General features: G+C 33.9%; 3 protein-coding genes and 1 pseudogene across 4 annotated transcripts; 1 reads left to right on the top strand and 3 right to left on the bottom strand.

Moving 5' to 3' along the window:
• Positions 1–4,518: 4,518 nt before the first annotated feature.
• LOC122289767 lies at positions 4,519–5,821 on the top strand (annotated as a pseudogene).
• Positions 5,822–8,071: 2,250 nt separating this feature from the next.
• On the bottom strand, positions 8,072–13,517 carry LOC122289768 (ubiquitin carboxyl-terminal hydrolase 3). The gene is made up of 9 exons (XM_043097037.1): positions 13,358–13,517; positions 12,232–12,363; positions 12,079–12,117; positions 11,342–11,447; positions 10,578–10,636; positions 10,399–10,473; positions 9,027–9,075; positions 8,722–8,798; positions 8,072–8,404 (listed from the first exon to the last, which is right to left on the bottom strand). The coding sequence occupies exons 1-9, from the start codon at positions 13,430–13,432 to the stop codon at positions 8,306–8,308; spliced, it is 711 nt and encodes a 236-aa protein (XP_042952971.1). The 5' UTR covers positions 13,433–13,517; the 3' UTR covers positions 8,072–8,305.
• Positions 13,518–14,176: 659 nt separating this feature from the next.
• On the bottom strand, positions 14,177–20,872 carry LOC122290450 (probable enoyl-CoA hydratase 2, mitochondrial). Its single transcript, XM_043098172.1, has 8 exons — positions 20,455–20,872; positions 20,191–20,360; positions 18,691–18,765; positions 18,382–18,472; positions 18,212–18,263; positions 15,738–15,841; positions 15,232–15,308; positions 14,177–14,596 (listed from the first exon to the last, which is right to left on the bottom strand). Exons 1-8 carry the CDS (start codon positions 20,669–20,671, stop codon positions 14,420–14,422), a joined length of 963 nt encoding a protein of 320 aa, XP_042954106.1. The 5' UTR covers positions 20,672–20,872; the 3' UTR covers positions 14,177–14,419.
• Positions 20,873–22,190: 1,318 nt separating this feature from the next.
• On the bottom strand, positions 22,191–25,145 carry LOC122289128. Of its 2 annotated transcripts, none has more exons than XM_043096078.1 (6): positions 25,016–25,145; positions 24,771–24,807; positions 24,281–24,594; positions 24,047–24,083; positions 23,518–23,798; positions 22,191–23,056 (listed from the first exon to the last, which is right to left on the bottom strand). In XM_043096078.1, exons 1-6 carry the CDS (start codon positions 25,052–25,054, stop codon positions 22,358–22,360), a joined length of 1,407 nt encoding a protein of 468 aa, XP_042952012.1. In that variant the 5' UTR covers positions 25,055–25,145; the 3' UTR covers positions 22,191–22,357. The 2 variants fall into 2 exon arrangements, with proteins under 2 accessions (XP_042952012.1, XP_042952013.1); XM_043096079.1 differs by having other exon boundaries at positions 22,191–23,050; positions 25,016–25,143.
• Between the last annotated feature and the right edge of the window lie 1,094 nt (positions 25,146–26,239).

Here is a 26,239-nt window from a genome sequence, read left to right as displayed (position 1 = left end):
TGTCAACAAAAACCACTTTATGTCGACGAGGGTTTCCAACCAGAAACACCTGGTGGAGGAGCTTTTCATTACATTCTTTGCTCCATTCATGCCTCCAACCTCCATTAATGGGCCGGGTTTTGGGGCTCAACATACCTCAACCACAGGCCCAATGGCCAGATGATTCTCCTCCATCAACATTTCCTTTTTTCTTATATATATATATATATATATATATATAATGATAATATTCTCAGTGTATGCAATTAGTATTCCCTTCTTTTCTTTTTACCAAACACGGTTAAAAAAGCATTTTTTATTTTTTATTTTTATATATTTCAGTTGTCATCATGAACAAGTTTGAAACCAAATGTTTGAAGCCGCAAGGTCTTTGATTTGACCATGATGATGCAGAATTGCAGATATTCAAATGCGTGCTCTTTAAAGTAAAAACAAAGGCTATTCACCACTTTTCATATGCTTTAATTTATTGGATTTTTTCTAATAATTATTTCCTAACTCCTAATTAAGTTACTTTCGGTAGTCTTCTAATATTAATTAAATCTTAATGAACTATATATGTATGTAATACGGTCCATAATCTTAATTATTTATTCTAGTGTTGTTGTTGAGAGGCTCACAATTATTATATATATATATAAATATATCCACTTGATTGAAATATAAATAAATTCATATAAAAAAATGGTTTATTCAAAGGTGCAACCATTGGAATTGCATTCAACATCAAACATTCAATAAAATAGTCTATATTTATATATATATTTCGAAAACGACAAAAAAAGTAGCCAAGAGTGTCGGTCCCATATAGCATCCAACACGTGGGAATACGACAGGAGTGACCCAAACATTGCGGTGCTTCGCACTTGCTGATGCTGGTTCGCACGTAGCAGCAAGATCATTTTTCCTTGTAAATATACAAAGGAGGAGAATAGTCCACGGTCAAAGTCGAACACGACCGAGATGGTCGTCGGTCAAGTTCAAAGGCTTTCCGATTTACTGACGTTTCATCGTGTTGTTCGTTGGATGTGCCATGTCATCGTACCATCGGATGGTGCCGGTGAAAGAAAAAGAACACTGTGAACCATATATCATGAGAATTATCCAAAGTTCTTATGTATAAGGCCAAAAGGATTTGTTCCGGTTCATTGAACCCGTGACAATTGCATTAAATTATAGTAAGTTTCTGACTTTTTGTGTTCATTTATATTTAAACATTAAATGATTTCGGCTTTGCTGATATTTGTATGCGAAGTGATATGATTTAGTCAGTGACGTTCCAAAATTTATATTAAATTATTATATATTTTTCAATCATGCACTTATATAGTAATAAAAGGATGATAATTAAAAAGAAAATTTGAAAATCTTAGTACCATTGATTAGATAATGGAAAATTATATATGTCCCGATGATGGGTCTTTATAGGGTTTTTTTTTTTACTTAATGATTAAGAAAATATATATATATATTGTTTTTATGATGTTGTGATTTTTTATTTAAAATATTACAAGAGATTAAAAATACATGAAAAAGAAAGAAAAAAAAAATAATGCACTAATAGGGAGAATTGCTTGCAGTAGCTGTAGTGCTACCCTAGATAATTGAGTAGTGATATCAACTAAAAGAAAAAGAAAATAGAGAGATTATATGTTGAACTTTCTTGTTGTATCAATCTGTATTTTGTTAATGTCAAAACCCGCATAACAAGTTAGAATGGGAGAAATAGTTATTTTTAGTCCACAAAAGTGGTCTTGGTCTTGACGTTTGAAGCCCATGGTGATAGTTTAGGATGTCGTTGCAGTGCCCGTTCGTATATCTCAAATCTCTTTTATTATCGTCCTCTCTTCTAAACTTTATATCATTATCCATTGTATGCTTGACTTACTTTCGTCTCATATCTCATTTTTGTTAGACAACCTACTTTTTCCTTTTGTCTTGTACCATTCATTCATTTTCCCACTTGCCTTATGATAAACCTAATGTTTTATCCCCTTCACATTATTTTTACGAAATAATACTAAATATGAAAAATATTATAGCCAAAAGAACCTTTGCTGGCTCAAGTTTCTTTGCATAGATGGTCCAAAAAGAATATAAGAACATCTTATCATCTTCATATTCAGATAAATAATTTAACTTTAAATCCTTCTCCTACTATCATTTATTTAAGACAAACAAACAAACAAAGAAGATGAGCAAAGCAGTGACAAAGACAGGACACAGCCACTTGCGAGTATGCGACTGTGATATCTGTGCAACTTTGCCCACAGATTATCCTTCTCTATTATTTATATATATATATGAGTAATGTTATATATAATTGTAAAATATGTAAATATTATGTAATTTTTTTAAAAAATAATAAGATCAATTATTAAAAAGTTAGTTTTTTTTTTTTCACGTGAATATCATATTAATTTATTTTTTTTAAAAAGACTTCATGATACTTGCACAATCACGACTATAAATATCATTTCTTTTTATATATAGTCATTTTTAGATACTTATTGTATAATTTATTGATATAATTTTTTAAAACAATTATTTTATATGTAAAAAAAGTTATTTTATATAGAGTTTTTGTATATTATATATATATATATATTAGTAAAATAATAATAATATATAAAGATCTAAATGTTTAAGTATAGGCCTTAAAAGACAATAATGTAAAATAGAGAGTGAAAGGCTAAAAAGCAGAAAGAAAATAAAATCCATACAAAAAACGTACTTTTTTTCAAGATAAAACTCGTTTTTAAATTGAGGAAAATGTGCAAAACTTAATACAATCATATGATGTATAACACATATAGCTCACAGATGATACAAAGGGATAAGGGATGTCGATCCAAAAGATGACAAACGGCGTGACTCAGCCCCTTCTGGATGCCACATTGATGAGTGCGCAAAATGGAGCCCATGGCCATGGCCACGTACGTGTGCGATGGGAGAATACCCACGTTTCTCAATGCCCTCTTCACTTTTGTCTTGTTCACACACCATATATATATATATATATATATATATATATATATATTATTTGCATTTATATATGTGACCAGGGCCAATGTATCCGTGGTCTGCAAATCGACGTTCTTTCCCTTTCATTCCCGGCCTCGACAGCCGGCTGCCAATTCCTCGCCACCATTATTATCCTTTCCTTTTTCAATATTGCGACTTCGTATAATTTATAAAAGTAATGATAATATGCCTCTTAATTTATATTATTATTTTTTATTATTTTGATGTGATATTATCATGTAGTGCACTTATTAAAAAATTAAAATATAAATATAAAACGATAGAGGGAATATAATATTTTAATTTTTCTCTTTTTATATCTTCAAACATTATTTTATTTTGAGTATATATATTTTTAATTTTTTTAATAAGTTAGGTGACACCACAGTATATAATATAGAATCATTACTAAAATAATGGTTTCATAATAATAATGGTTTCATGCTTTCTTTTCTCTTTGTATTCTACTGTAATCCTTTATTAATTATAAATCGTAGATCATTCGACTACGTTTTCTAGCATAAAAGTTTATGATTAAACTTCTTGTTTTGAAAGAAAAATAATTTCTTTGTATGCTATACCCTATAATAAGGTTTTAGTTATAAAATAATTTTATAAAAATAAATTTATAAATTAACGTGTTTTGATATGATATGTTATATTATATAGATATTTTTATAATAAAGTAAATTTAATAGATTACATAAAATTATGTTAGTTTATGAATTTCCTTTTATAAAATCTTTTTCTAATTGTAGTACTTATAATACTCTATTTTAATAAATGATAAGGATAAGTGATATATGAGATTCTATATTTTTTATAAATAAAAAGTTTTTAATTTTTATAATATTTTAAGAAAATTTTAAATATATATTAACTAATCATTTTAAAATATAGACCACAAAACCTAATTCAAGAAATTATAAAATATCAAAGTCTATCCTAGTTAAGAATATGAAATTATAAGGGAGAAGCATCGTGGATAAATATCATAACAAACGCGAGTTTGCGTGACTTCGATTGAGAGTAAAGAAAAAAATTTTATTATATACAGTATTAATTTATGTATTAATATTAATTTTTTTATATTTTAAATTTAAATTAATATTATTTTTAATAAAATTTATTTTTTATTAATTATAATAAATTAATATATATATTAATATATAAATATACTTCCAACTAAACTTTTCCTTTTCTTAAAGAAAATGCAAAACTCGGCGATTAAAAGAGTAATCTAGACATAATTATTGACGTGTAGCGTGAATGAGAAGTTGTCTGTAAGGCCGATGACGTCATGTGGATTTCCTCAGAATAAATTAATTTAAAAATAAAGAAAATAAAATAGAAGGAAAAGCCCACGAAGAACAATTAAATCACGTGTTAAATGCATCCCCATTGGCCATCCCTAATCCCACTTGCATTACTCTGAACCTTCTTAGAAACTCCGGACAGCACATGGTGTACACGTCCCAATTCCAGGTTCATGAACCTCTTCTCCCTATATATACCTCTCCTCCCTTATTTGCCTAGAGATTCAAACAGCTGATTCTTAAATCCCCATATCCAGTTTCAAAATTCCACACGATATGAACGCACACAACACACCTGCTGCTTCCGATTTAGCCATTCTTGACTCCATTACCCGCCATTTTCTTGGTGAATCTGCCGTACCCCCCATGTTCGGTCGGAGCGCCAGTTTAGGTAGCTTGTATCCTTGGCTTACCGATACCTGGGGCGATTTGCCGTTGAAGGAGAATGATTCCGACGATATGCTGCTCTATTACGTGCTCCGTGATGCTGTCAGTGACGGGTGGGTTCCTTCACTCGAGTCCGTGCTCTCTCCCGGATCCAAGGACTCGAGCGATTTCGGTTTTCCAGCTGCCGTCGCTGTAAAATCCGAGCCCGAGAGTTTTCCCGCTGTGGTGAATAGATTGCCGGAATTTGTAGCTACTGTGCCTACCCCTGCGGTGGTTCCGGCGAAGGGGAAGCACTATAGGGGTGTAAGGCAAAGACCTTGGGGGAAGTTCGCGGCCGAGATTAGGGATCCTGCCAAGAACGGCGCCAGGGTATGGCTCGGGACGTTCGAGACGGCGGAGGACGCCGCGCTGGCTTACGATCGGGCCGCGTACCGCATGCGAGGGTCCAGAGCCTTGCTCAACTTCCCGCTTAGAGTGAACTCGGGCGAACCCGACCCGGTGAGAGTGACGTCAAAGCGATCGTCCCCGGAGCCCTCTTCCCCCTTTTCGTCGTCTTCGGTGGAGAGCGGGTCTCCAAAGCGTCGGAAGAAGCTCGTCGGCTAAGGCGGCAGTTCCGACAAAGCCACAAACAACCGGATTGAAGATGATGGTGGAGGGGTTGCAAGTGGATGGTCATCAAGTGGTGCCGTCTACACGTGGCGATCAAATACTGGTCAGTTAATTCTGACAGACAGTGGAGGAAGCACTTTGTGAATTATTGAGGGACATTGTAATTATTATATTATATGCGAGAGATATCATATAATCTCAATAGGATGCCTAATCGAATGTCAAGCATTTTGGGATCTGTTTGGTGGGGAAATAGAAAATTTTGTGATGAAAAAAAAAAAAAAAAAAGAAAAAAAGAAAGAAAAAGAAAAGGAAGAAGAAGAAGAAAGAAAGAAAAGGAAAGAAAAACATGATCTAATATACAAGAGGGAGATGGAAAAAAAAGGGATGTTTGGGTTTTGTAAATACAGTATTTTTTTATTATTTTTATTTATATATTTTTGGTGGACTTTCCCCAGAAATGGAAAATTTGTTTTTCCTTGCAATGCTTGTGTTGGTTCTCACACTTCTAATGTCTTAACTTTTGCATACCATATTCTAGCATTGACAAAAAAGAGTTTGATAAGTGAGCAAAGTTGGTTAAATATTTGGGGATTATGATTGTTGCCAATATGCAATATTGGATTTTTTATTTCCAGAGTTCTCTTGGTACCTAGATCTTGTAATGGAACAGAGATGAAATATAAGCTCGCTCCCAAAATAAGTTTAGAGTTTGTGTAAAAGATTTTATCCATACGCACACCAATAACATTCAAGTCCCATTAATCTCAAATCTAATATGTCAAAGGTTGATTTAGAGAATGTGTGGACAATGAGAAGAGATAATTTTAGATGAAAGTTGAAAAAAATATTATTAGAATATTATTTTTAAATATTATTATTGTTTTGAGATTTGAAAAAAGTTGAATAGTTTATTATATTGTGTGAAAATTTAAAAAAATTATAATAATTAGATGAAATGAGATGATTTCTAAATCTAAAGAATCCTTTAGATCATTCATGCAAAGGTGTCATAACAGAGTAAAATGTCGGTTCTTTTATCTTAAATAATATTAACAAATTTTAAGTAACTTTATATTTAAGTACTTTGCGTAATAATTCAATTAAAATGCATGACATCATCAATGTGAACAAAGATGATAAATCTAGACTAAACATTAATATTACTTATTTTTATAGATAGAATGAGATTTATATAATAGGGAAAGCTTTAGATCCAATTTTATTAAAAAAAGAATGAGGAACCTAAATAAGATATAAATGAAATCTGTTTTTAATGTAATAACCTAATTCTAGACATTAAAGGAGACAAAAAGGAAAGCCAAAATGAGGAGAAGATGACTTGCATTAGTAGTATAAATCTCTCCCCTTTTATCATATTGATTACATTTAATTAGTGGCACCATTCGAAGCTATGGAATCCAAAAGAATGGAATAGACGTTTTATAATCATTGAAATCCACCACCACGTTTGAAACTTGATACACACTTCAACCTATCACCACTAACTAAGGGCTGGTTTGAAAGTGAGATAAGAAGAAAATTTTGTAAACAGTAGTAATATAATTTATAAATAATATCGAGAGTTTTGAGTTTTAAAAAAAGAGAAAAAAAATTAAATAAAAAATATTATAAAATTAAAATATATTAAAAATATAGTTCTATAATATTATTTTTATTTAAAGATTTTAAAAAGTTAATTTTTTATTTTTTATTTAAAAGTTTAAAAAATTGTAATAATTTCCTGGATAAGGTCATATTTGTTGACAAACATGAAGCTCAGGCAACTTGGCGCCGTTTCTTACATCTATTGATTTCCTTTAAAGAATGAGAAAAACGCAACTTGGTACACCGTTTCTTACATCTATTGATTTCCTTTGAAGAATGAGAAAAACAGTTATAGATCAACATGATTAGATGTGTTACTTTATATTATAAAATAAATTTAATATATCCCATTAAACAACTTCCGTGTGTAAACTAAATTTTATAAAATCTCCTTATAAACCTAACATTTATCTTAGCATAGCTCTGTTACTTTTGAAAAAGGGTAATGATATACTACCAATCTATTTACAATTTATAAACAAGTTTAAATATAATAATATTTTTTTATTATATTTAAACACATCAAATCATCAATAAAGTCAAAATAAAATTTAAAATAATGTTATTCTTTTAATAATTGTATACAAATTGTTAATAAAAAGTAAGTTTATCATTTCCTTTAAAAAATAAAGAAGAATATGTTTCTAATTTAGACCGTAACCTACAAAATCATTTTTCGACCAATCTTTCTTGCTTTCATGTGAACCACAAAGTTCAACACATACATTTCTTCTTTAGTCGTGAAAACATATTCGAGGAAAATAACCGGTCAAGTTCAAACTTTCAGAACGCAATGCACACGTGGGAAGTGGGAACCCCGAGGAGTCAAATGCCGTTGTTGGCTTGTACGGTCTAAATAGAAACTTATCCATACCTTTGACTTTCAAATTTTAACACTACTTTTCCCAGGCTTCAAGTTTGACATTTTAAATAGATTTAAACGAGAAACACATTTTTTTTTTCTAATTTTTGAAAAAAATAAAGATTGCATGATCATATGCCCTCATACTAGTCATACAACGGCATTTTCTACAGGGAAAAAAAGTCAAATAAATAATTAAATTTCAATAAATAATTGAGGATGAAAAATATGCTGGCATCATCCTGTAAGCATAAATCAGAGAGGCTTTGGCTGGCATGTTTTTGTTTATGCTTTGTAGTTTCAGAGTTTTACTACAGTAAACTAAGATAGAGGATCAATTTACTTGCTCCATGGCAACACAACCATGAGCTTTTATGCTAAGATGCATGTTCTGTTCACATGCACACAAACTGGAAAGTTCAGGGACAGTTTTAAGATATGCCCTATTGGCTGTAATGAGAATGAAATATTGGCTTCATTGAGTTTAAAACAGCCAACCTTAAGATGCACCTTCGGCTTTCTTCGAAACCGCAATGACATTGAAATTGAGCGAGTCGGGATTCTTATGGATCATGTCCTGTATAACTTTAGCTGCATCCTGTAATGAATCCAAACATATATTCTCAGAAACCGCAAATTTAAAAACGCAAATATGATTGCATATCCTTTCTTCTTCTTTTTTGTTTCTTAATTTTAATTTTATAACTGTATTGGCGTGTCCATAGGATATAGTTATGAAGAATATATATGTGGAATTTCCAATACATATTTGGGATGAACATATTATAGAACATACTGATTAACACTCCCAAGAGAACAACACTTCTAACTAGATTAGTATCTTATTCCACATCAGAATCTCAATTTCTATGGTAAACCTAGAAATAAATAGTGGTTTACAACCGCAAGATTTACCTGCAACAAAGTGCTTGGTGAGGATGGGCCATGAGATATTGGTCCGGACTTTCTTCCATCAAGCTCATAAAGTTCTCCTGCACCAGTCATTTGTATAGAATATAAAAATAAAAAAAATAAAAACACAGAAAATTTCTAAAGTATCTCTGATCAACTAAAAGTAGAAAGCTTGTTTTATCTCCTCTAGTTCATCTCCAATCAATTAAAGGCATATATTTTTTCTCTATTTCACTTGATTGTGAAAAACAGAAAAAAAGGGGGGGGGGGGGGGGGGGGGGGGGTGGAGAGAGATAATAAGAAAATACCATTGACACATGTAAAGCAGATGAAATGAGTGTCCACATTATCTGAAGCCTGTTAAGAAAGTTTACTGTGAGAGAGTATTACAAACTATCTGAACAATAAATTCATTTTTGTGAATGAAAAAGAAAATCACGTTAGTTCTTTGTTATCAATCTTCTAACTTAAAAGAGTCTACCTAGACTTCAGGCTTGAACTTCAGAAGCCTCACTTAACCAGTTTACACCTTTTGATCAGTATTTAACCAGTTTCCTCCCATCTGGCATGTCCTTTAAGCAGATAGAGAAACTAAATGCAATACCCAGGATTGAAGATATGAAGTTGGTGAATGGGATCCCTAAATTGCTTGGGAGGGAGAAGTTCTCGCCCTTTATAATGATTTCAAGGGGCTCCAATCGTAATATTGACTAGTTCTTTTGGAGTATAGGGCTAGATGTGGGCTTGAGCTAGATGTCCTTTAGACAGATAGAGAAACCTAAATGCAATACCCAGGATTGAAGATATGAAGTTGGTGAATGGGATCCCTACATTGCTTGGAAGGGAGAAGTTCTTGCCCTTTATAATAATTCCAAGGGGCTCCAATTATAATATTGACTAGTCCTTTTGGAGTAAAGGGCTAGATGTGGCTTGAGCTTTCCTTGTGTTGTAAACCCCTCCAATTCCAGCCCTGGCAAGGTCTAGTTCTCAACTCCCAGAGCACCCAAAATTCTGGGCCATTTCTTCCTAACTTGTTTAATGGGGCCCTGGATCATATTATCTCCACAGTATAGTTGCAACAAAAAAAAAACCCAAATTCAGAAGACCACCTCTCCCCATTCTGCATGAGAGAGAAAGACTGCATAAACATTTCTGATGCCTATGAATCACCCCTTCAGTCAGACCAAACTCTTCCAGCAGCTTGCAGACATTAACTTAAATACATAGAGAGATAGAGTACATAATTACATAAATAAGAAGCATTGGTTTCTACCTCAAAGTAACCTTACAAGCCTTGCTTGCTAACCATACCATTCTCCAAGTGAAAACAAGGTCCAATGAGACTTATTTCTATACAAAGCAAATATCTTTTGAGAAGCCTGATTTTATACAAAATAAATACGACCTTTCCATATCAATTTCAACTCATTATTACTCTGGTACTCAAAAGCTAGAATCCCTTACTCTCTAAAGAATGAAAATATAATCACAACACCCGTCTCCTTTACATCTTAACGTGAAATATTTGAAGCCCTTATGACCAGTCCTTAGAAATCAATAAAGGCAAAACAGCATGAATAGGCCAAATCTATAGTATAAAATTAAAAAAAGCACAATTGTAGTGTCTTAAGTGATCTAGAATACAGCATTATGATTAACTTGAATTGCAACTGAACCTACCTCTGTTTCACCAGCAGTAGCAGCTACCGAATGTGCAACTTCCATTTCTCTGTCATTCTCAAGAAAGGATGCACGCTACACACGTGGAAAACATGTGAAAATAAGAAGTGAAAAGGAAATCAGTAAGATTTCTCATCAGATTATCCAATTGGGAGTGAGGGAGAGAGTCAAAATAAAACCTCCAATGGGTCCATCGTTGCAGTGGTTTTAAAAAACCTATCCAAGAACGATCCCTCGACTGAGAATAAAGAGAAAAAAGAACATTTAGAACCCATTTCTTGGTTTTACATAAGCATATATTCATGAAAAAAGTGAGCATAAGCACACAGGACTGCCAAGTTTCACAAGTCTGGAGGAGTCTAAGCCTTTCGGAAGCCTTGAATGCAAGCCACCTAGTCAAAATCCACTCACCACTTTTTTTCATATTCTTCTTTCATTTTTTTTCCTATTATTTTGGATAATATGAAGGTGGCTAGCTGTTTCCTGATGCAGTTTGTTTTCTCCGTTTATTTCATCTCTTGTAATGTTTCAAGGGAGTTGCTCAAACCGTATGACCATAACATTACATGCCTAGGTTTCACTTTGGAGAAACTTTTTTCCCCCAAAATATTTTACAGTTATTTTGAAGAAAAGTAGCAGCGTGGAAGGGGAACAAAATGACTGGGAAAGAGAGAGCAAAGAAAAGGGAAGAAAGGAACAATGGTCTTTCTTGAAACTTTTGCACCATTTTACATAATTCATGGCCCTTTCTTATGCGTGTGATGAATAATTTCAGAAAAATGTTTAAAAACCAAGGATAGGTATATACTTATACCCTGCACATATATGACCAAGATTCACACTTAAAAATAATTTTTTTTGATCAGTAAACAAAATTTTATTGAACATAAGAATAGGCAAGAGACCAAGCACCACACTTGAAAATAAAATGAGAAAAACTTACGAAGCTTAATCTCTGAAGTGATGTTGCCAACAGCATGAAGAAGTCCAATTGTTCCACAAGCATTACCCACAGTTTGTTTCATAAAATAGACTTCACTGCTCGTTTCCTGCAGCCAGATTCAGGGTACAACTGAAAATGAAATTACAGGAGCATAGAATGCCAATAATTACAAGCATGAATACAGCAATACAATCTTCTGAATGGCTAATGCCATTAGATGATTATTTATTCAGTTCTGTTTGTTCTACAGTAATTAAAAACAAAGGTATCCGGTACAGATTGTATCATTGTGGTAATAAATATAAACCAAGGGTGGTGGCTCATTGATCATTGGGTTACTCCCAAGTGGTTTGGCATATACTAGGTCCTGGGTTCAAATGCAAATATGAATTCACCTTAGACTATTGGTATTAGCTGCCTAAGATTCATTAAATCCCCTAGTGGGGTTGAGTTTAAGCTATGGCTCAAACCCGACTTGAGGGAGCACCTGCGGCTTCCTGCTGTCTAGGCCTCGCCTATCCAGTTCCTAGCGGGTAAGGTGCTACTATGGTCACATGCAGGGTAGTCACCTCAGGTTGCCCCCTCCTAAACTTTTTGCTATAAAAAATACAAGAATAAAACAAGCCACAACTGTAATTGGGGGAATTTATTCCTAAAAAAGAAAGAAATTTAGGAGCCGAAGAAAATCATTTTCAACAAGAAAGTATTTTAGCATACGATCTTGTCACTGCACTCACCTTACTTTCATTTGCCTGCAGAAGTCTCTCTTCTTCACTCTGAGGAGAATTGAAACTCTCATCAAATAAGCAGATGTACAGCCTCATGGCAATTAAGTTTAGAGAGCTACCATCTAGGAAAGCTACAAAGAACAAACTATATAGAAATTGTACCTTTGATGTTAAGGGATAAAGAAACAGCACGGCAAGTACAGGCTTTGGAACCATTTCCAAGAGCTCTAGATCCAATCCATAAACATCAAAGCACTCTGCCTCATCCTCCGGAAGGCCAAGACCCCAAAGGAACTGCAAAATGAGAAAACAAAAGATTATAACCTAACAAGCTTTTCACATGCAGTCAAAGAAAACTTTCGTTGATTGAGAAAATGCAGTGCGCGAGGACACAATCTAAGGAAAATGGCAAAATATGACCTGTCGCCTTTACTTTACAGATATCAGAAAACTAACTGTGCAATGGTAATTGTTGGAGCACTTGGAAACATGGTTTTTTTTTTTCTTTTTTTTTTTGTGGGGGGGGGGGGGGGGGGTACATTAATTCTGAAAAGAAGTCTTACGTTGGATTTCTTTTTCTTTAAAAGTCAAATGCTAATTAATTTTTTATTAAACACCTTTCTAAAATAAACCAAAGTTCATTGGTCAAGGATTACAGAGAAGGAGAAAAAACGAATGAAAATTTAGAGTCTGGACCAAACTCAAACCCCAGTTTTCTGCAAATTGTAATCCAATATATGCTTATTGAAAGAAAATTGAAAAAGGCATGGTCTATGCAGCTATATTTTCCATAAGAATAAGCAAAACTAACTTCCAATCTTGTAACTAGTTGACCCGAACTTCTTCTTTCGCTATTTCTTTTATTTTCTTTATCTTCAATTTCTCACACAAGAATTTCAACAAATTTATTTACACTACCCCTTAAAGCTTAAATCCATAACCCAGAAGAAATATTCACTTTTCCACACCAAATTTTCAGAAAAAAATGTGAGAGTTTCTTTCGGATCCAGTAACGTCTACAAAAATAAAAAGATTCAATCTCCTGCAATGGGTTCATCAAGTCACTCATTTCTTAAATTAACCGAAGAAAAGCTGATTTAAATTAAAGCAAATCATTATCTTGCATAAGCTGAAATCTCTTTCTTCTTCGCTCCTCCCTCACTCCCCTACTCCTCAAACGAGGACGAACTTATCTGGTTCAATATACTATAGTCTTATAAACTCCCGACTTTTTTCATTGCATCCGAACAGCGCTCAGAAAGGAAGATTACAATAATAACTGATATACCTGGTTCATAACGTCGGGGTTAGCTTCAAGAGGAAGCCACTTCTTAGCAGAAGGACTATCGTCTAAAGCAGCCATTTTTTTGGTGCCTTTGCTTTTTTCCTTCTAGAAAATATTCTCTACCGCTCTTGAAGAAAGTTTCGTATTTAGAAACGGCTTCGTTCTTCTCTTTATATATATATATATATATATAGGTTTTGGGTTGGCTTCACGATAAAGATTGTAGGTTTCAAAACCCTTAATGGGCCTCCAGATGCGCGTGTGGTTGAATTTGAAAGGTCCGTAAATCTCTACCGCTTTGATTTCGGTTACGTTGGATTAAAAAATTATTTTTATTATAATATAAATTTAACGTATTATATAAAATTATGTAAATTTATTTTCATAACATCACTTAAATTTATTTTTATAACATCACTTTGTGACGGTAGGAAGTCATCTTCCTATTTTAAGGAGGAAACATTTCACTAAATGAAAAGAAAAATGAAAACTTTGATCTGAGCGCATGTCCCTTAAATGAACCATAAAAGGTAGTGTTTTTATGCTGTCCCAGTTAGTGTCGTGGTATTATCGTTGAGAGCACACAGCAGGTAATAATTGTTTGGGAGCAACTAGTTGGGCTTTCCACGCCCTCTTCTTCCTGATTCCTAAAAGTACACAACCAATTCACGCTTCCTCACCAGAACAGAAATCCTTACCAAAAAGAGAAGTTGAGGAATCGGAGTAGCATCAAAGAATCGGTGGAGAACATTGGAGGCAATCGTCGTGAAATCAAGCTACATCGATCTCACTGAAAGAATTCCCACATAACCATTGCTGATCTCACTAAGATTTCTGGCACGGATTTCATCTTAAAATGTACAGAGTTTCCGAACCACCAGTGTCCCGCTAGACATTCTGATTATCTTCAAATTGATTGGAGCACACTGGTGAATCTTGGCTTTTATTTTTACAGAAATCGAAGTATGTCTAATACAAGTGTTTCCCAGCACTAACCGATGAGAACACGAAGCCCAGAGAAACCAACTCGTATAGATGTAGAGTATTAACAAAATTCTTTTTGTTTTACTCACCAGTATACCTTGGCTTCCGCTTCTCAGCAAATGCAGCTAAGCCTTCCAAGCGATCTTTTGTGTTCAGTAGCTGTTCATAGCAATCTTCTTCCAATTCCAAAGCTGATGCCATGTCTATCTCAAGTCCCTCGTTGATAGCTCTTTTTGCCATCCTTATTGCTATTGGACCCTGTCGAGGACATAAAATTTGACATTGAACATGTAAGTATCGTTCAGAATAAAATTAGTTGCAGTTAGTTTTTGGGTTCAAGTACTAATATCAACAGTCTACATTGTTGGTCTCCATTGCATAGAATATGAGAGCTCTTGCTTCTTAAAATTAAAAATAAAATAGAAGGGAGGGAAAAAAGGAATATTCATGTAGTGCCACAAAGCATATTTATGGCTTTACATTTGAGATTAGCTAAAAACTGAACCACATAGAATTTAAATTTAGACCCATATTTCCTAGCAGCTGGCATAGTTATGACTATTATTGAAATGGATGAATTAATAGTGATATATGCCAATCAATGAATAAAATATATGGCCATTGATTGTCAGCCGATTCATAAGAAAATAATAAAAATAATTTAGTTAACACTCTTAATAAGCAGAGCTTTCATAAACTAATTATCTTCAGATTCATATCACTGGATCATTTCTCCAGTGAAACCACTGCATCACATCAAAGAAATCCTGTCAGTGAATTCATAATATGGTTGCTCAAAACAGATTTCACAAAACTGCATTGAACAACTGCAATGATTTCATGCACAAGACGAGTCTTTTTCCATGCCAGATTGAAAGAGGCGAACTTGTTACCTTCTGATTTATATCTTGAGCTATTTCGAGTCCCTTTTGATGAGCTTCACCAGTAGGAACGCAGTAATTAACAAGACCTGCAGCGTAGCAGCCTTCTGTGACTAAGGACATGTTTGGAAATCATCTTCATCTCATCCTATCCCATCCCATCTCATCTCATCTCCTCTCATTCATTTCCTTCCCAAACACCACTCAAACACAAACACTTTCAAACTAATCATTACAACTTTTTCAAACTTTCAAATAAAAAATAATTCAACCTTTCCAAATCCCAAAATAAAAATAATATTAAAAAATTATGTTCTAACAATATTTTAATTTTATAATATTTTTATTCAACTTTTTCTCTCTCCTTTTCCAAAACCCTATAAAACATCATAACTCAAACTTTTTCACCACTATTCACAAACTATTTCACTACTACTCACAAATTTCTCATCTCTTCTCATCCCCCAAGCATCCCCCAAGTATCAGACAAAAATAAAGCAGCAGCTGATGATTCTTACCCATGGACATTGCATCTCTGCCACAAATCCTTCGACCAGTGAATATAAGTTCCTTTGCTACCCCCTTTCCAACCAATCTAGGAAGTCGCTGTGTCCCACCTGCCCTGTGTAAAACAAGGATTCTTATAAGGAGGTGATGTCTGTTGACTTTTTTGCTTATTTGTTAGTCCCACATCGGTGGGATTAATGAAAATGGCATAAGCCATGTATTATAAATAAGAGGCTTAGCCTCTTAGTTTAAGTGCACCAGTTGAAAGCTTATCTAGTAACTTTTGACTTTAGTTAAATTCCTCTATTAACCTTTTGTAAAAGGGGAAGAGGTGTAAAGTTAAAGTTTTACTAGTGGGATAGCTTTGTAGGTGTGGTGAGGAGAAAAATTGTGTGATTGTAACAATTTTTCACATAGTGAATTTTCTTCTCTGGGTCTGGTGGTTTTTCTCCTGTTTTGGAGTTTCCACGTAAATTTCTTGTGTTGTTATTATTTCTCTATTTTTCTTGTTATTCCTGCAAAGGGTAGATCCTAGGGGAGGTGAATTTGGAGGTCCAAATTCCCAACAATTGGTATCAGAGCCACTAGGTTCTTTTTGTGGGGTGGAGCTTTGGTGTGGTAGTGTGGATACGTACAGTCTAAGGAGGTTCTGTCTAGGAGATTGGAAATTTTAAGTGTGTCCATTGTGACCCTCCAATCTTTCCTGGGAACTGACTTAGTGAGGTACTATTCATTTCTACAGTAAATTCATCAAAGCAATGTCAGGAAGTAGGCCTTCAAATCTTGTCAAATTTGAGGTGGAGAAATTTGATGGGAGAATCAATTTTGGCTTGTGGCAAGTACAAGTCAAGGATGTCTTGATTCAATCAGGATTACACAAGGCATTGAAGGGCAGACCAACACCTGAAGTCAGCACTGGTACTAGTGTGACTGGTGAAAGTAGCAGATATAAAATGAGCGATGAAGATTGGGAGGATCTGGATTTGAGAACAGCAAGTGCGATACGTTTGTGCTTGGCCAAAAATGTTCTTGCAAATGTGCATGGAATATCTACGGCAAAGGAACTCTGGGAAAAACTTGAAGAGTTGTATCAGACGAAGGGCGTCTCAAATCGTGTGTACCTGAAGGAGCAGTTTCATACACTGCGGATGAGTGAAGGTACAACTATTTCAGATCATTTAAGTGTTCTCAATGGCATTGTCGCTGAGCTAGAAGCTATTGGAGTTAAAATTGATGATGAGGATCAAGCCTTGAGATTCATCTGGTCTCTTCCACCTTCCTATGAGCACATGAAACCTATTTTGATACATGGGAAGGAGAAAATAATTTTTTCAGAGGTTACAGTAAAATCTTTTCTGAAGAGAGAAGACTAAGTAGTGGAAGTAATGTTCCACTTGAGAACTTAGCGATGGTAGCAGCTGGAAATGGGAAAATGAAGAACTCCATGAAGAAGAAAGTAGTCTGCTGGGGGTGTGGACAATCTGGGCACGTCAAGAAAAATTGTCCAAGAGCTGGAGCAGGTTCGGCAAGTGGCTCCAAGTCAGTAAATGGAGATACTGATATTGATGCTAATATTGTGTCTCTCTCCATGGAAGATTTTGATCTTTAAAAAGAGACATGTACATCCTCATGGCATGTCGCTAATTCCCAAAGTTGTCATGATAGAGGATGTGTTAATGTTAGCGGGTCCACAAGTTTACACACAGGCATTGGTTTGGCATTGATGCAGGGTGTGTGGTGGAAATTCATGTCGATGGCTGATGAACTTCCAGGAAAGCCAAACGTGGAAGTTACACCATAATTTTCAGCAAGGTTGTTTTTCGACATGGTCCGAAATGAAATGCTTGGAATTGGTTTATTCTAAGTAGGTATGCTTTTATGGTGAAACATGATAGCGGAAGCTATGAAGATCTTCATTAAGGTAGAGCTTGGCTGTGGGACTAGTCAAAGTCGCAAGGTGGAGATTGTTGACTTTTTTGCTTATTTGTTAGTCCCACATCGGTGGGATTAATGAAAATGGCATAAGCCATGTATTATAAATAAGAGGCTTAGCCTCTTAGTTTAAGTGCACCAGTTGAAAGCTTATCTAGTAACTTTTGACTTTAGTTAAATTCCTCTATTAACCTTTTGTAAAAGGGGAAGAGGTGTAAAGTTAAAGTTTTACTAGTGGGATAGCTTTGTAGGTGTGGTGAGGAGAAAAATTGTGTGATTGTAACAATTTTTCACATAGTGAATTTTCTTCTCTGGGTCTGGTGGTTTTTCTCCTGTTTTGGAGTTTCCACGTAAATTTCTTGTGTTGTTATTATTTCTCTATTTTTCTTGTTATTCCTGCAAAGGGTAGATCCTAGGGGGGGTGAATTTGGAGGTCCAAATTCCCAACAATGTCAAGACACAAAACTATGAAAAAGAAGCATGTCCCAAATAGCTAAATTATATTATCTACTAATTAGATACGAAGGTGGGATAAATTAAACAGACTACATACCCAGGGATTATTGCAAGTCCCGTTTCTGGCAAGCCCAATATTGCTTCTTCTCCTGAACCATCCAATGCGGAAAGGAGGAAATGCCAACAATTATGTCCCAATGTAAGCAGTGAGATATCCCAGTTAATAAATTGGTGTTAATTTTGAATTTTATTAAATCTAAGAACTACCACATATTCGAAGATCACATGACAGAGCCATTTCTAGTCCTCCACCCAATGCTGCTCCTTCAATAACAGCAATAGTAGGAAGACGAAGTGCCTGCATACATTGGATTCAAGTAATTATGTTAGTGTTCAAGATGAAGAAACTCTGATCAGTTGTTAGAGAACCTTAGAATGGCCAGTCTTAAAGTAAACCCTGATAATTATGTGTGATTGAAGTCCAGTAAATAAATATGTTTCATGTGGCATTTGTTACAATGCTAATTTGTGGAAACACAATTACTACAAAAATAGAGATAAATGATGAGTACCAACCTCTAAAGCTGAGAATGTAGAGCGAAGTGAGTTGACAAAAGAATGAACCTCAGAAGGATTCATTGTCTTGCGCTCCTGCCAATCCAATTAACAGCAGAAACTTTAAGCATTTGTTTGATGCCACCTCATGAATATTGTCCCATGAGATGAAAGAAATTAACGATACCATAACTACAAGCATGAGATTAGCACTTTTTGGTAAGATACAAAACCAAAAAGATTGAAAATTTGGGTAAACAGTAGGTCAAATAGTGGTGGCATTATTTTCTTTTCTTTTATTCTGACTATTGGGTTTTCCTAGTGGCAATAGGATTTCAATACTTTTGGGTACTTTTTTTCCTTTAATTTTATAATTTTCTAGTTACGATAGGAGTGGGGTTTGTAGCCTAATAGAACGATCTGTAGTTAAGCTTATTTGATCATGGAAAATCTTTTTTATATAGCGTTATTATAAAAGATAAGTTTCTTCTATGTTGTTCAGCCTTAGGGTGTTCAAGACATGTTCTTCTATTTTCTATCACTTCCACCATGTCAAACTAAGATGACAAATTTTGTTGAGTTTAGTTACAAGAAAAGATACCAGCGATGGTTCTTGTCGTGTTTATACTACAAATTATAATGTCAATCATTAAACCATGGAGATAAAGTATAGCAATTTACATGCTAAATATAACCTTGGAACCACCTCGTATTATAAATGTCATCCAGCAGACCAAGCACATTTAACAGGATTTAGTAAATGAAAAGGCTCAAATATAGCAAAGCAATACGGATTCATTGTTTTTATAAGTAAAAAAAGCAATACGGATTTTTAGAGGGAACTCTGGTATAAAATAGCTCTGCTTCCGACCATATTTGTCCATCAGTAAGGGGGTGCTTTAGCACTTGGAGAATCTCCATTCAACAATTTAAGAGGAAAGTGCGTATACATGTTCTGTCAAGGCTGCCATATTAATGTTTGATAACTAGTCTGTTTGATACTGTACAAGTTTTAGCAACAGGAATGAAAAGACTGTTGGAAACCAAATGGAAGGGCCACCATGGATTTGTCAGAAAGCCATACTTCAGTCATGGTAAGCATAGCCCAATAAAGGTAAGACCGAAGGAGCCTTACCTTCTTCCTAATATTGTTGTTAAAGCAATACTAATTTTGTTTCTAATTATCATCGTCCGGCCACACTTGTTAATGTTATACATTCTAAGTAGTTTTATATAGAATATTGCTACAGACACAGACCCCCGTTCATGTCTCTATTTGTGCATATGAGTTCCGTGTCTTTATCATTTCTTTTTTTTATCAATCACTAGCCACTTAAACATAGCACACCAATGCTGAGATGACAAAATTTAGAAGTAAGATATCGTTTGGACTGGGATTCTTTCTCGGAAGTCGTAACACTCACTAAACGAGAAAAGACTTTCTCCTACAACACTAGTCAAATCAGATTATATTGGACGTTTTGTGAATAAATCTAATTCAAAAGTTGATAGTTTTATTACCTTCAGATCAGCCCCTGCGCAGAACACCCTTGGAACTGAACTGCAAATCATCACAACATTGGCAGAGGGATCCCTTTCAATTGCTTCAAAGGTCTCCTGTAAGCCTCTCAACATGTCTTTCCCAATCGCATTTTTAGCGCCTGGTCTCTCCAACCTAACCTCAACAATTCCTGTGCACAAAATCAAAGGGCCTTCTAGCCACGAAGAACAAAAGCCAAAAAAGATTTGATCTTTCTGAGTTTTTAAGACTTATGGGAAAGTTACCGGAATTTGAGCCGGAGAGTCTGTTCAGCCGGACTGATTCAGAAGAGACAGACTCCAAAATCAGAGTTCTGACACTCTGGTATTGCCATGTGCGGGAACTGAATGTGGAACTCCGAGAGATAATCAAGCTTACCGATGGTTGATTCACTTGATGGGGTTTCCATTTTTTCATGCACTGGTGGCTCACTGCCATCGCGAAGATCCTGAAAGCAACCATTTCTGGGTTGAAAATGTCTAATAGAAGCTTTGCTGGAGCTTCGAGGATCTATGGTTCTGGACAATTTTTATGAGCCGATGGATAGACGTTAACTTCGAAGATCCTGAAAGCAACCATTTCTGGGTAGATGAAAAACTGAACCCACTGTAAACTTGCCATTGCAAGATGGGGGGGGACTTTGCATTGGCAATCGTCTCGGTAACCAAAGTAAAAGCTAAAATTTACCTAAAATTACATATTTTTTCTATAAAGTGAAAGATATTCAACATGTAATTTATATAGATTATCCAAATATTGGTTAAAATATTAATATAATATTATTTTTAAATAATTATATTTTTAATTTTTTTATATTTTACAATTACATTAACTATATATTAATTAATGATTAGAGATAATAATATTAATAACCATGTATAAAATCAATCAATTAATATTATTATTGATACAGTTAATTAATAATTGGAGATAGTAATTTTCCAAATAAAATATATATTTTGACTATAAATAGTGTCTAATCAAAGAGGGAAAGATTTGAATTTATTGTAATTCATATGTGCAGCTCTCAAATTTTGGTTACTCCAATACAGAAGATTTTACTAATATAAAGTCAAAATTTTTAGACGTAATCTCATTAGTTACACACTTTATGATTATATTTAACGTTACTTTTATAAAATAATTTAAATAAAGAACATTTTTTTATAAATATTTTTATTTTAAAACATGATAATATAAAATTTTTTACTAAATTAACTTCATTTTCACGATGGTAAAATAGTTATGAAAAAAATTATAAATTATCATTTTTCTTAATTTTATGTATTTGGGATTGACAATAACCTTTCAGAAATATAACTAACAAATTGAAAACTAAACCTAAAACTAATTTTAATAAAAGAGAAGTCCACCTCACGGCCACACTCTTTAATATCAATGAGAGGGAGGATGCTCTTTTAATTATTATCTAATTATTATAATTTTTTCAAATTTCAAAATAAAAATTATATTAAAAATTATATCCTAACCATATTAATAACGATAAATATAAAGTTATTCAAATTTATATGAATTTATATGGTTTTGAACTCTATATTTTATATTCACGAATGATGTATTGAATTGAACTCAGTTTTGGAGTGGAGCCCTTAATACCTTCATCTACGCAGGCCAAGAACTTGGTGTGGCGGAAAGTTGTGGGGGCAAAGAGTAGCTACATACAATTACCATACGACACTCACACACTGATTCCTTAAAGATAGTATATTGTTCCCTACATTGTCCAATCAACTTCAGCATGTGCCAGGGAAAATCAGGATATCTCTGCTAAAAGGTTTTGATAGACTGGAAGCTAGAGAGAGATGCTCAGCCATTTTTGCATAATCGAAAGTGGTTGTGTTCATTCTTTTCTGTTAAGGAATAGTATAAGTTCGAGATGTCAAGGGAATGCAACCCACATATACTTGTATAAGCAAAGCACCACTCCATCATCCAAAAGAAAAGACAAAAATGCATGAAATGCTAAGAAATCAACAAATATGGAAAACAAAAATGCGATGGGGGCAACAAATTTGGCTGCATTACCAACCCATTTACATCCAACTGACTTAGCCAATTGGCTGGAGGTGGAACACTAGACATATCAAGCGTTACAAATATGAAGTCAGAAGCAAATTTATGTAGCTTTCACGCCCTGCGAATCCATTGCTCTAGTCGAAGTTGCTTCAATGGAGGTCCCTTATCCGGCTTACTCTTCTGAGGACACTGCCATTTCCCAGTAACCTCTATTGCACCAGAGCGTTGAAAATTGGTTGTTTCTGCTAAGACCTTTGTTTTTATGAGACCTTTCTTTCCACAAGAGGTTGAATCTGTCCTTTTATTAATACCTTCTGGCCTTCTCATAGAATCCTCATTGTTTGTCCTCTTAAAGTTGATATTCCTTGTCGTAACAAAACCAATTTCTGAAACATCTTTTTCTTCATTTTCTTTGCCACTTATTTCCTGAGTTGATTTTTTCATTGTAATTCCATTGAGTAGATTTAACTTGGAATTGCTTTCAGGTGACCCGTGGCCAAGTTCTGCTTGGACCTCCACTTGTGAGATCTCCCGTGTGGAATCCCTAATAGAAATCAACTTGTTTGGAGTTTCTCTATCATCACTTCCTGAAGTTCTACTGATGTTCAATAGCATCGAAGTGGTTTTCTGTGGCTGCTCTTGCTTACTTTTAGAATCCTCACAATTCAAGCTTGAGACATCTTTGGTTGGACTAAATCGATCATTTTGCAGTATTTCAACATTCAAGCTTTGTCCCAAAGAACTTCCAAAAGAAGAATTGTTTAAAGCAGATGTAGTTTTGTTCCATCCAACCCCAATGTCGACCTGTAACTTCACAATATGCATTAGGATGAGTCAACAAATTGAATAAAAACTTTAAATATCCAGAGAATATTTTATTTCACCAGCAACACTTCAGAAAAGCTTTTTTTTTTTTTTTTTTTTTTTAAATCACAATCAAATCACTATTTATCCCAAAAATTTAAATTGATAAGAAGAGATAAATTTAACTATTTGTATTATATTCTTAATATTTCCCCTCATGTGTGATAGACTCTTCCTCGATGAATGAGTTCAACACGTATAATATTTAATTAAATAAAATAAAGTATAAAGTTAGCATCCATATTCAGGACCTTTGCTCTTATACCATAGAAAATTATATTTTCAAAAATCTTAAATTGATGGAAAGAGATAAATTTGACTATATGTATTATATCCTTAACAAATCCATATTATATCAGCTGAGGAAAAAGAGAAACTAAAACGAAATAGGAAATTTTTAAGAGTACCTCTTTCAAAGACTTCGGTTTGTGTTCATTATTTACGGACCAGTGAGATTTTACATCACCATCCGAGTGCAACATCTCACCCACAGTAGCATCACCTCTATTTCTGCTATTTTTATATTCCCTTAAAATTTCCTTCTTTTCTGAGTTGCTCTCTTCTATGGCAGACCCAACATTCTTACTTCCGCTTTCTATAGAAATAAAATCTCCAAGATCTTCGCTTGTATTCAATACAGGAGACTCATAAACGTAGCTTGAAAACCAGTTTCTGATGTCAGGAGGCTCTGACAGAACAAGAAACATAAAGAAAAAGAAAATCAACCTCATATTTCTGAGGTGGATTCTTCAACAACTACTTAATTACTTATGAACCATAAGAGCAAGAATGTTTACTTTTCAAAGATTCATTTGTTTTCCTTCGACACTTCCCCAAAAGCTAAACATTTTGTAAGATAATGCTGCCAAGCGCGATTGCGCAGACTCGAGTGGTCAGATATTCCTATTTAAAACTTATAGAAGAAGCGATACATACCAGAGAGGAGCGAAGGCGAGTGCAATGAATCTGCAAGCTGCAGAAAATGAAAAATGCATAAGATGTTAGAAGGACAAAAAAAAAAAAAAAAAATGGAACGCGGTTGCTTTGATCGGAGACAAATAAATACTGAATCACGACCGTGCTGCTGATCCCAAACTATCATTCATATAAGAAACCATATAAACTACATTTTCCGATAGCATTAAGAGAACAACGAACTGAAAATATTACCAAAGGGGCAGAAGGGATGTCAAGGAACATCCTATTTGAAAACTGGGTTTCGTGCTTATCATTTCCAGAAGAGCTGCAACATTTCACGTACCCACTGGAGCAAAGCTTCCCACAAACAAGTCCTTCACTTCTTTTTCGAATACAACTATATCTACCAGGATTTTCTTCTTTATCTCCGTTGCTCTCTTCCATAACCAATTTGTCTTTTGCAAATTCACTTTCTTTTGAAAGTGAATCTCCGAAGTTGTCATTCGAGTCCATAACAGGAGACTCATACTTGTAGCTTGAGAACCAGAGCCTAATATCAGGAGGCTCTGATGACAGAACCGAGAAGAAGAAAGAAAAAAATTAATAAACCTGGCGTATCACATCGTATAAAAAAGGGCAACTTGGAAATATGAAATAGCCCTGTTCTCATTTATTTCCCTTTACTTTCTTATCAACCAAACAGTCGTTAATATTAGCAGAATCTAGGAGAAGTAGCACAAACCAGAAGGAAACGAAAGTGAGCACGAAGAACCCGGAACCTACAAAGAGAAAAGTCAGAAATTTTAGTTTCTTGGGAAAAGAAGGAAAAACGGTAGGGTCTCGCAAAACCCACTCCAACCCTTCTTCAAATAAAGCTTCAAAGTATCCCATTTTCTTTGCCTGTACTTTATCAGGAACAAACCCAAAGATTTGAACGAAAATCAGCAGCATATGGAAGAATCAAGAAGGAAACTAAAAATTTGGTACCTGAGAATCAGAGGCTAGCTCTGGGTTTGAATTGTCCATTAGATCGATCTCTCTCTCTCTCTTTTCGAAAGTTTGTAGCCTTCTATGCTTTCAAGTTTCGCGGGCTATAATTGGCGCAATATGTTTTGTTTTTTAAAGTATGGAGAAATTAAAGACGCGTTCGGACGACCTCTACCATACATTTTTTTATAAGTATGATACATCATGAGTAATTCTATAGTGATTTTATTTGTGTTATAATTTTATTTATAATATTTATTTTGTTAATTTTAATTTTAAACTTAAATTTTAAGTTTCAAATTTTATGATTTTAAGTATCTCAATAACTAATATATGAAAAAATAAGTTTTTTTTATAAGTTTTTCTTAAACATGTTTAACATTTTTCATACATTATCCCTCTCTATATTCATGATTGTTAGAATACATTGAGATCTAACATTCTATATTGGAGAAAGATAGACAAATAAAGTAGGACATACCGAATGAGTACATATTTTAACAACATTAAATACTTAATAAATGATATGAGAACATACTTCATATTTTTATTTCTCTCCCATTTTAAATTATAGTATGGAAAATGTCAAAATGTATTTCAAAATAAAAAATTTTATACACCATACTACCATCCCACTAAGTAAAATGTGGCATATTCATTATTATTGAATGATAAAGAAAAATGTAATAAATGATCATTCAATTGTGATGAATGTGACACATTTTACTTAGTAGAAAGAAAGTGGGATGAGAGTGTATGATGTATACCATTACTCTTTAGAAAAATTTACAAAAAAAAAAAAAAAACTTATTTCTTTATGTGCCAATTATTGATATGTTAAAAATTATGAAATTTAAAATTCAAATGAAAATTGATAAATAAGTAACATTATAAATATATAGAGAATTACTCTTATAAAATTCAGTCAAGTCAATAACTGTGATTTCTATCCAATTTATATCGTGTAGTTTGACTTTATGTCAATATATCTTTCCTCTCGAAAGATGCTACTCATAATCCCACACTACATTTTATATATTTTAATATTATTTTTTTATTTTATTCTTGTTAAACTAATTAAATTGTTCAACTTATTATCCATACTTCACATATTTACTATAGAAAAAATGAAAAAAAAAAAATTAAAATAAATATAATATGTGGGGTGTAAGTTGATAAATAGAATTATTTTTCTCGTTTGTGACAACCAAACTCCCCAACTAT

The sequence above is a fragment of the Carya illinoinensis genome, chromosome 12 (assembly GCF_018687715.1).
Source record: "Carya illinoinensis cultivar Pawnee chromosome 12, C.illinoinensisPawnee_v1, whole genome shotgun sequence".
NCBI classification, from domain to species: Eukaryota; Viridiplantae; Streptophyta; class Magnoliopsida; order Fagales; family Juglandaceae; genus Carya; species Carya illinoinensis.
The sequence above is the reverse complement of the archived record's forward strand: the minus strand, read 5'-3'. Positions and strand labels throughout refer to the sequence as shown.

Bases quoted from the DNA above. Each gene is read 5' to 3' on its own strand.
- LOC122289768 (XM_043097037.1), bottom strand. From the start codon at position 13,432: ATGGCTGCTTTAGACGATAGTCCTTCTGCTAAGAAGTGGCTTCCTCTT. The intron at 12,364-13,357 runs GTATATCAGTTA...CTCATTTTGCAG, and splicing joins ACCCCGACGTTATGAACCAG to TTCCTTTGGGGTCTTGGCCT. The intron at 10,637-11,341 runs GTAAGTTTTTCT...CTTTATTCTCAG, and splicing joins CACTTCAGAGATTAAGCTTC to TCGAGGGATCGTTCTTGGAT.
- LOC122290450 (XM_043098172.1), bottom strand. From the start codon at position 20,671: ATGGTTGCTTTCAGGATCTTCGCGATGGCAGTGAGCCACCAGTGCATG. The intron at 20,361-20,454 runs GTAACTTTCCCA...TTTTGTGCACAG, and splicing joins ACTCTCCGGCTCAAATTCCG to GAATTGTTGAGGTTAGGTTG. The intron at 18,473-18,690 runs GTTGGTACTCAT...CAATGTATGCAG, and splicing joins CTACATTCTCAGCTTTAGAG to GCACTTCGTCTTCCTACTAT.
- LOC122289128 (XM_043096078.1), bottom strand. From the start codon at position 25,054: ATGGACAATTCAAACCCAGAGCTAGCCTCTGATTCTCAG. The intron at 23,799-24,046 runs GTATGTATCGCT...TTGTTCTGTCAG, and splicing joins CTCGCCTTCGCTCCTCTCTG to AGCCTCCTGACATCAGAAAC. The intron at 23,057-23,517 runs GTACTCTTAAAA...CATATTGTGAAG, and splicing joins AACCGAAGTCTTTGAAAGAG to TTACAGGTCGACATTGGGGT.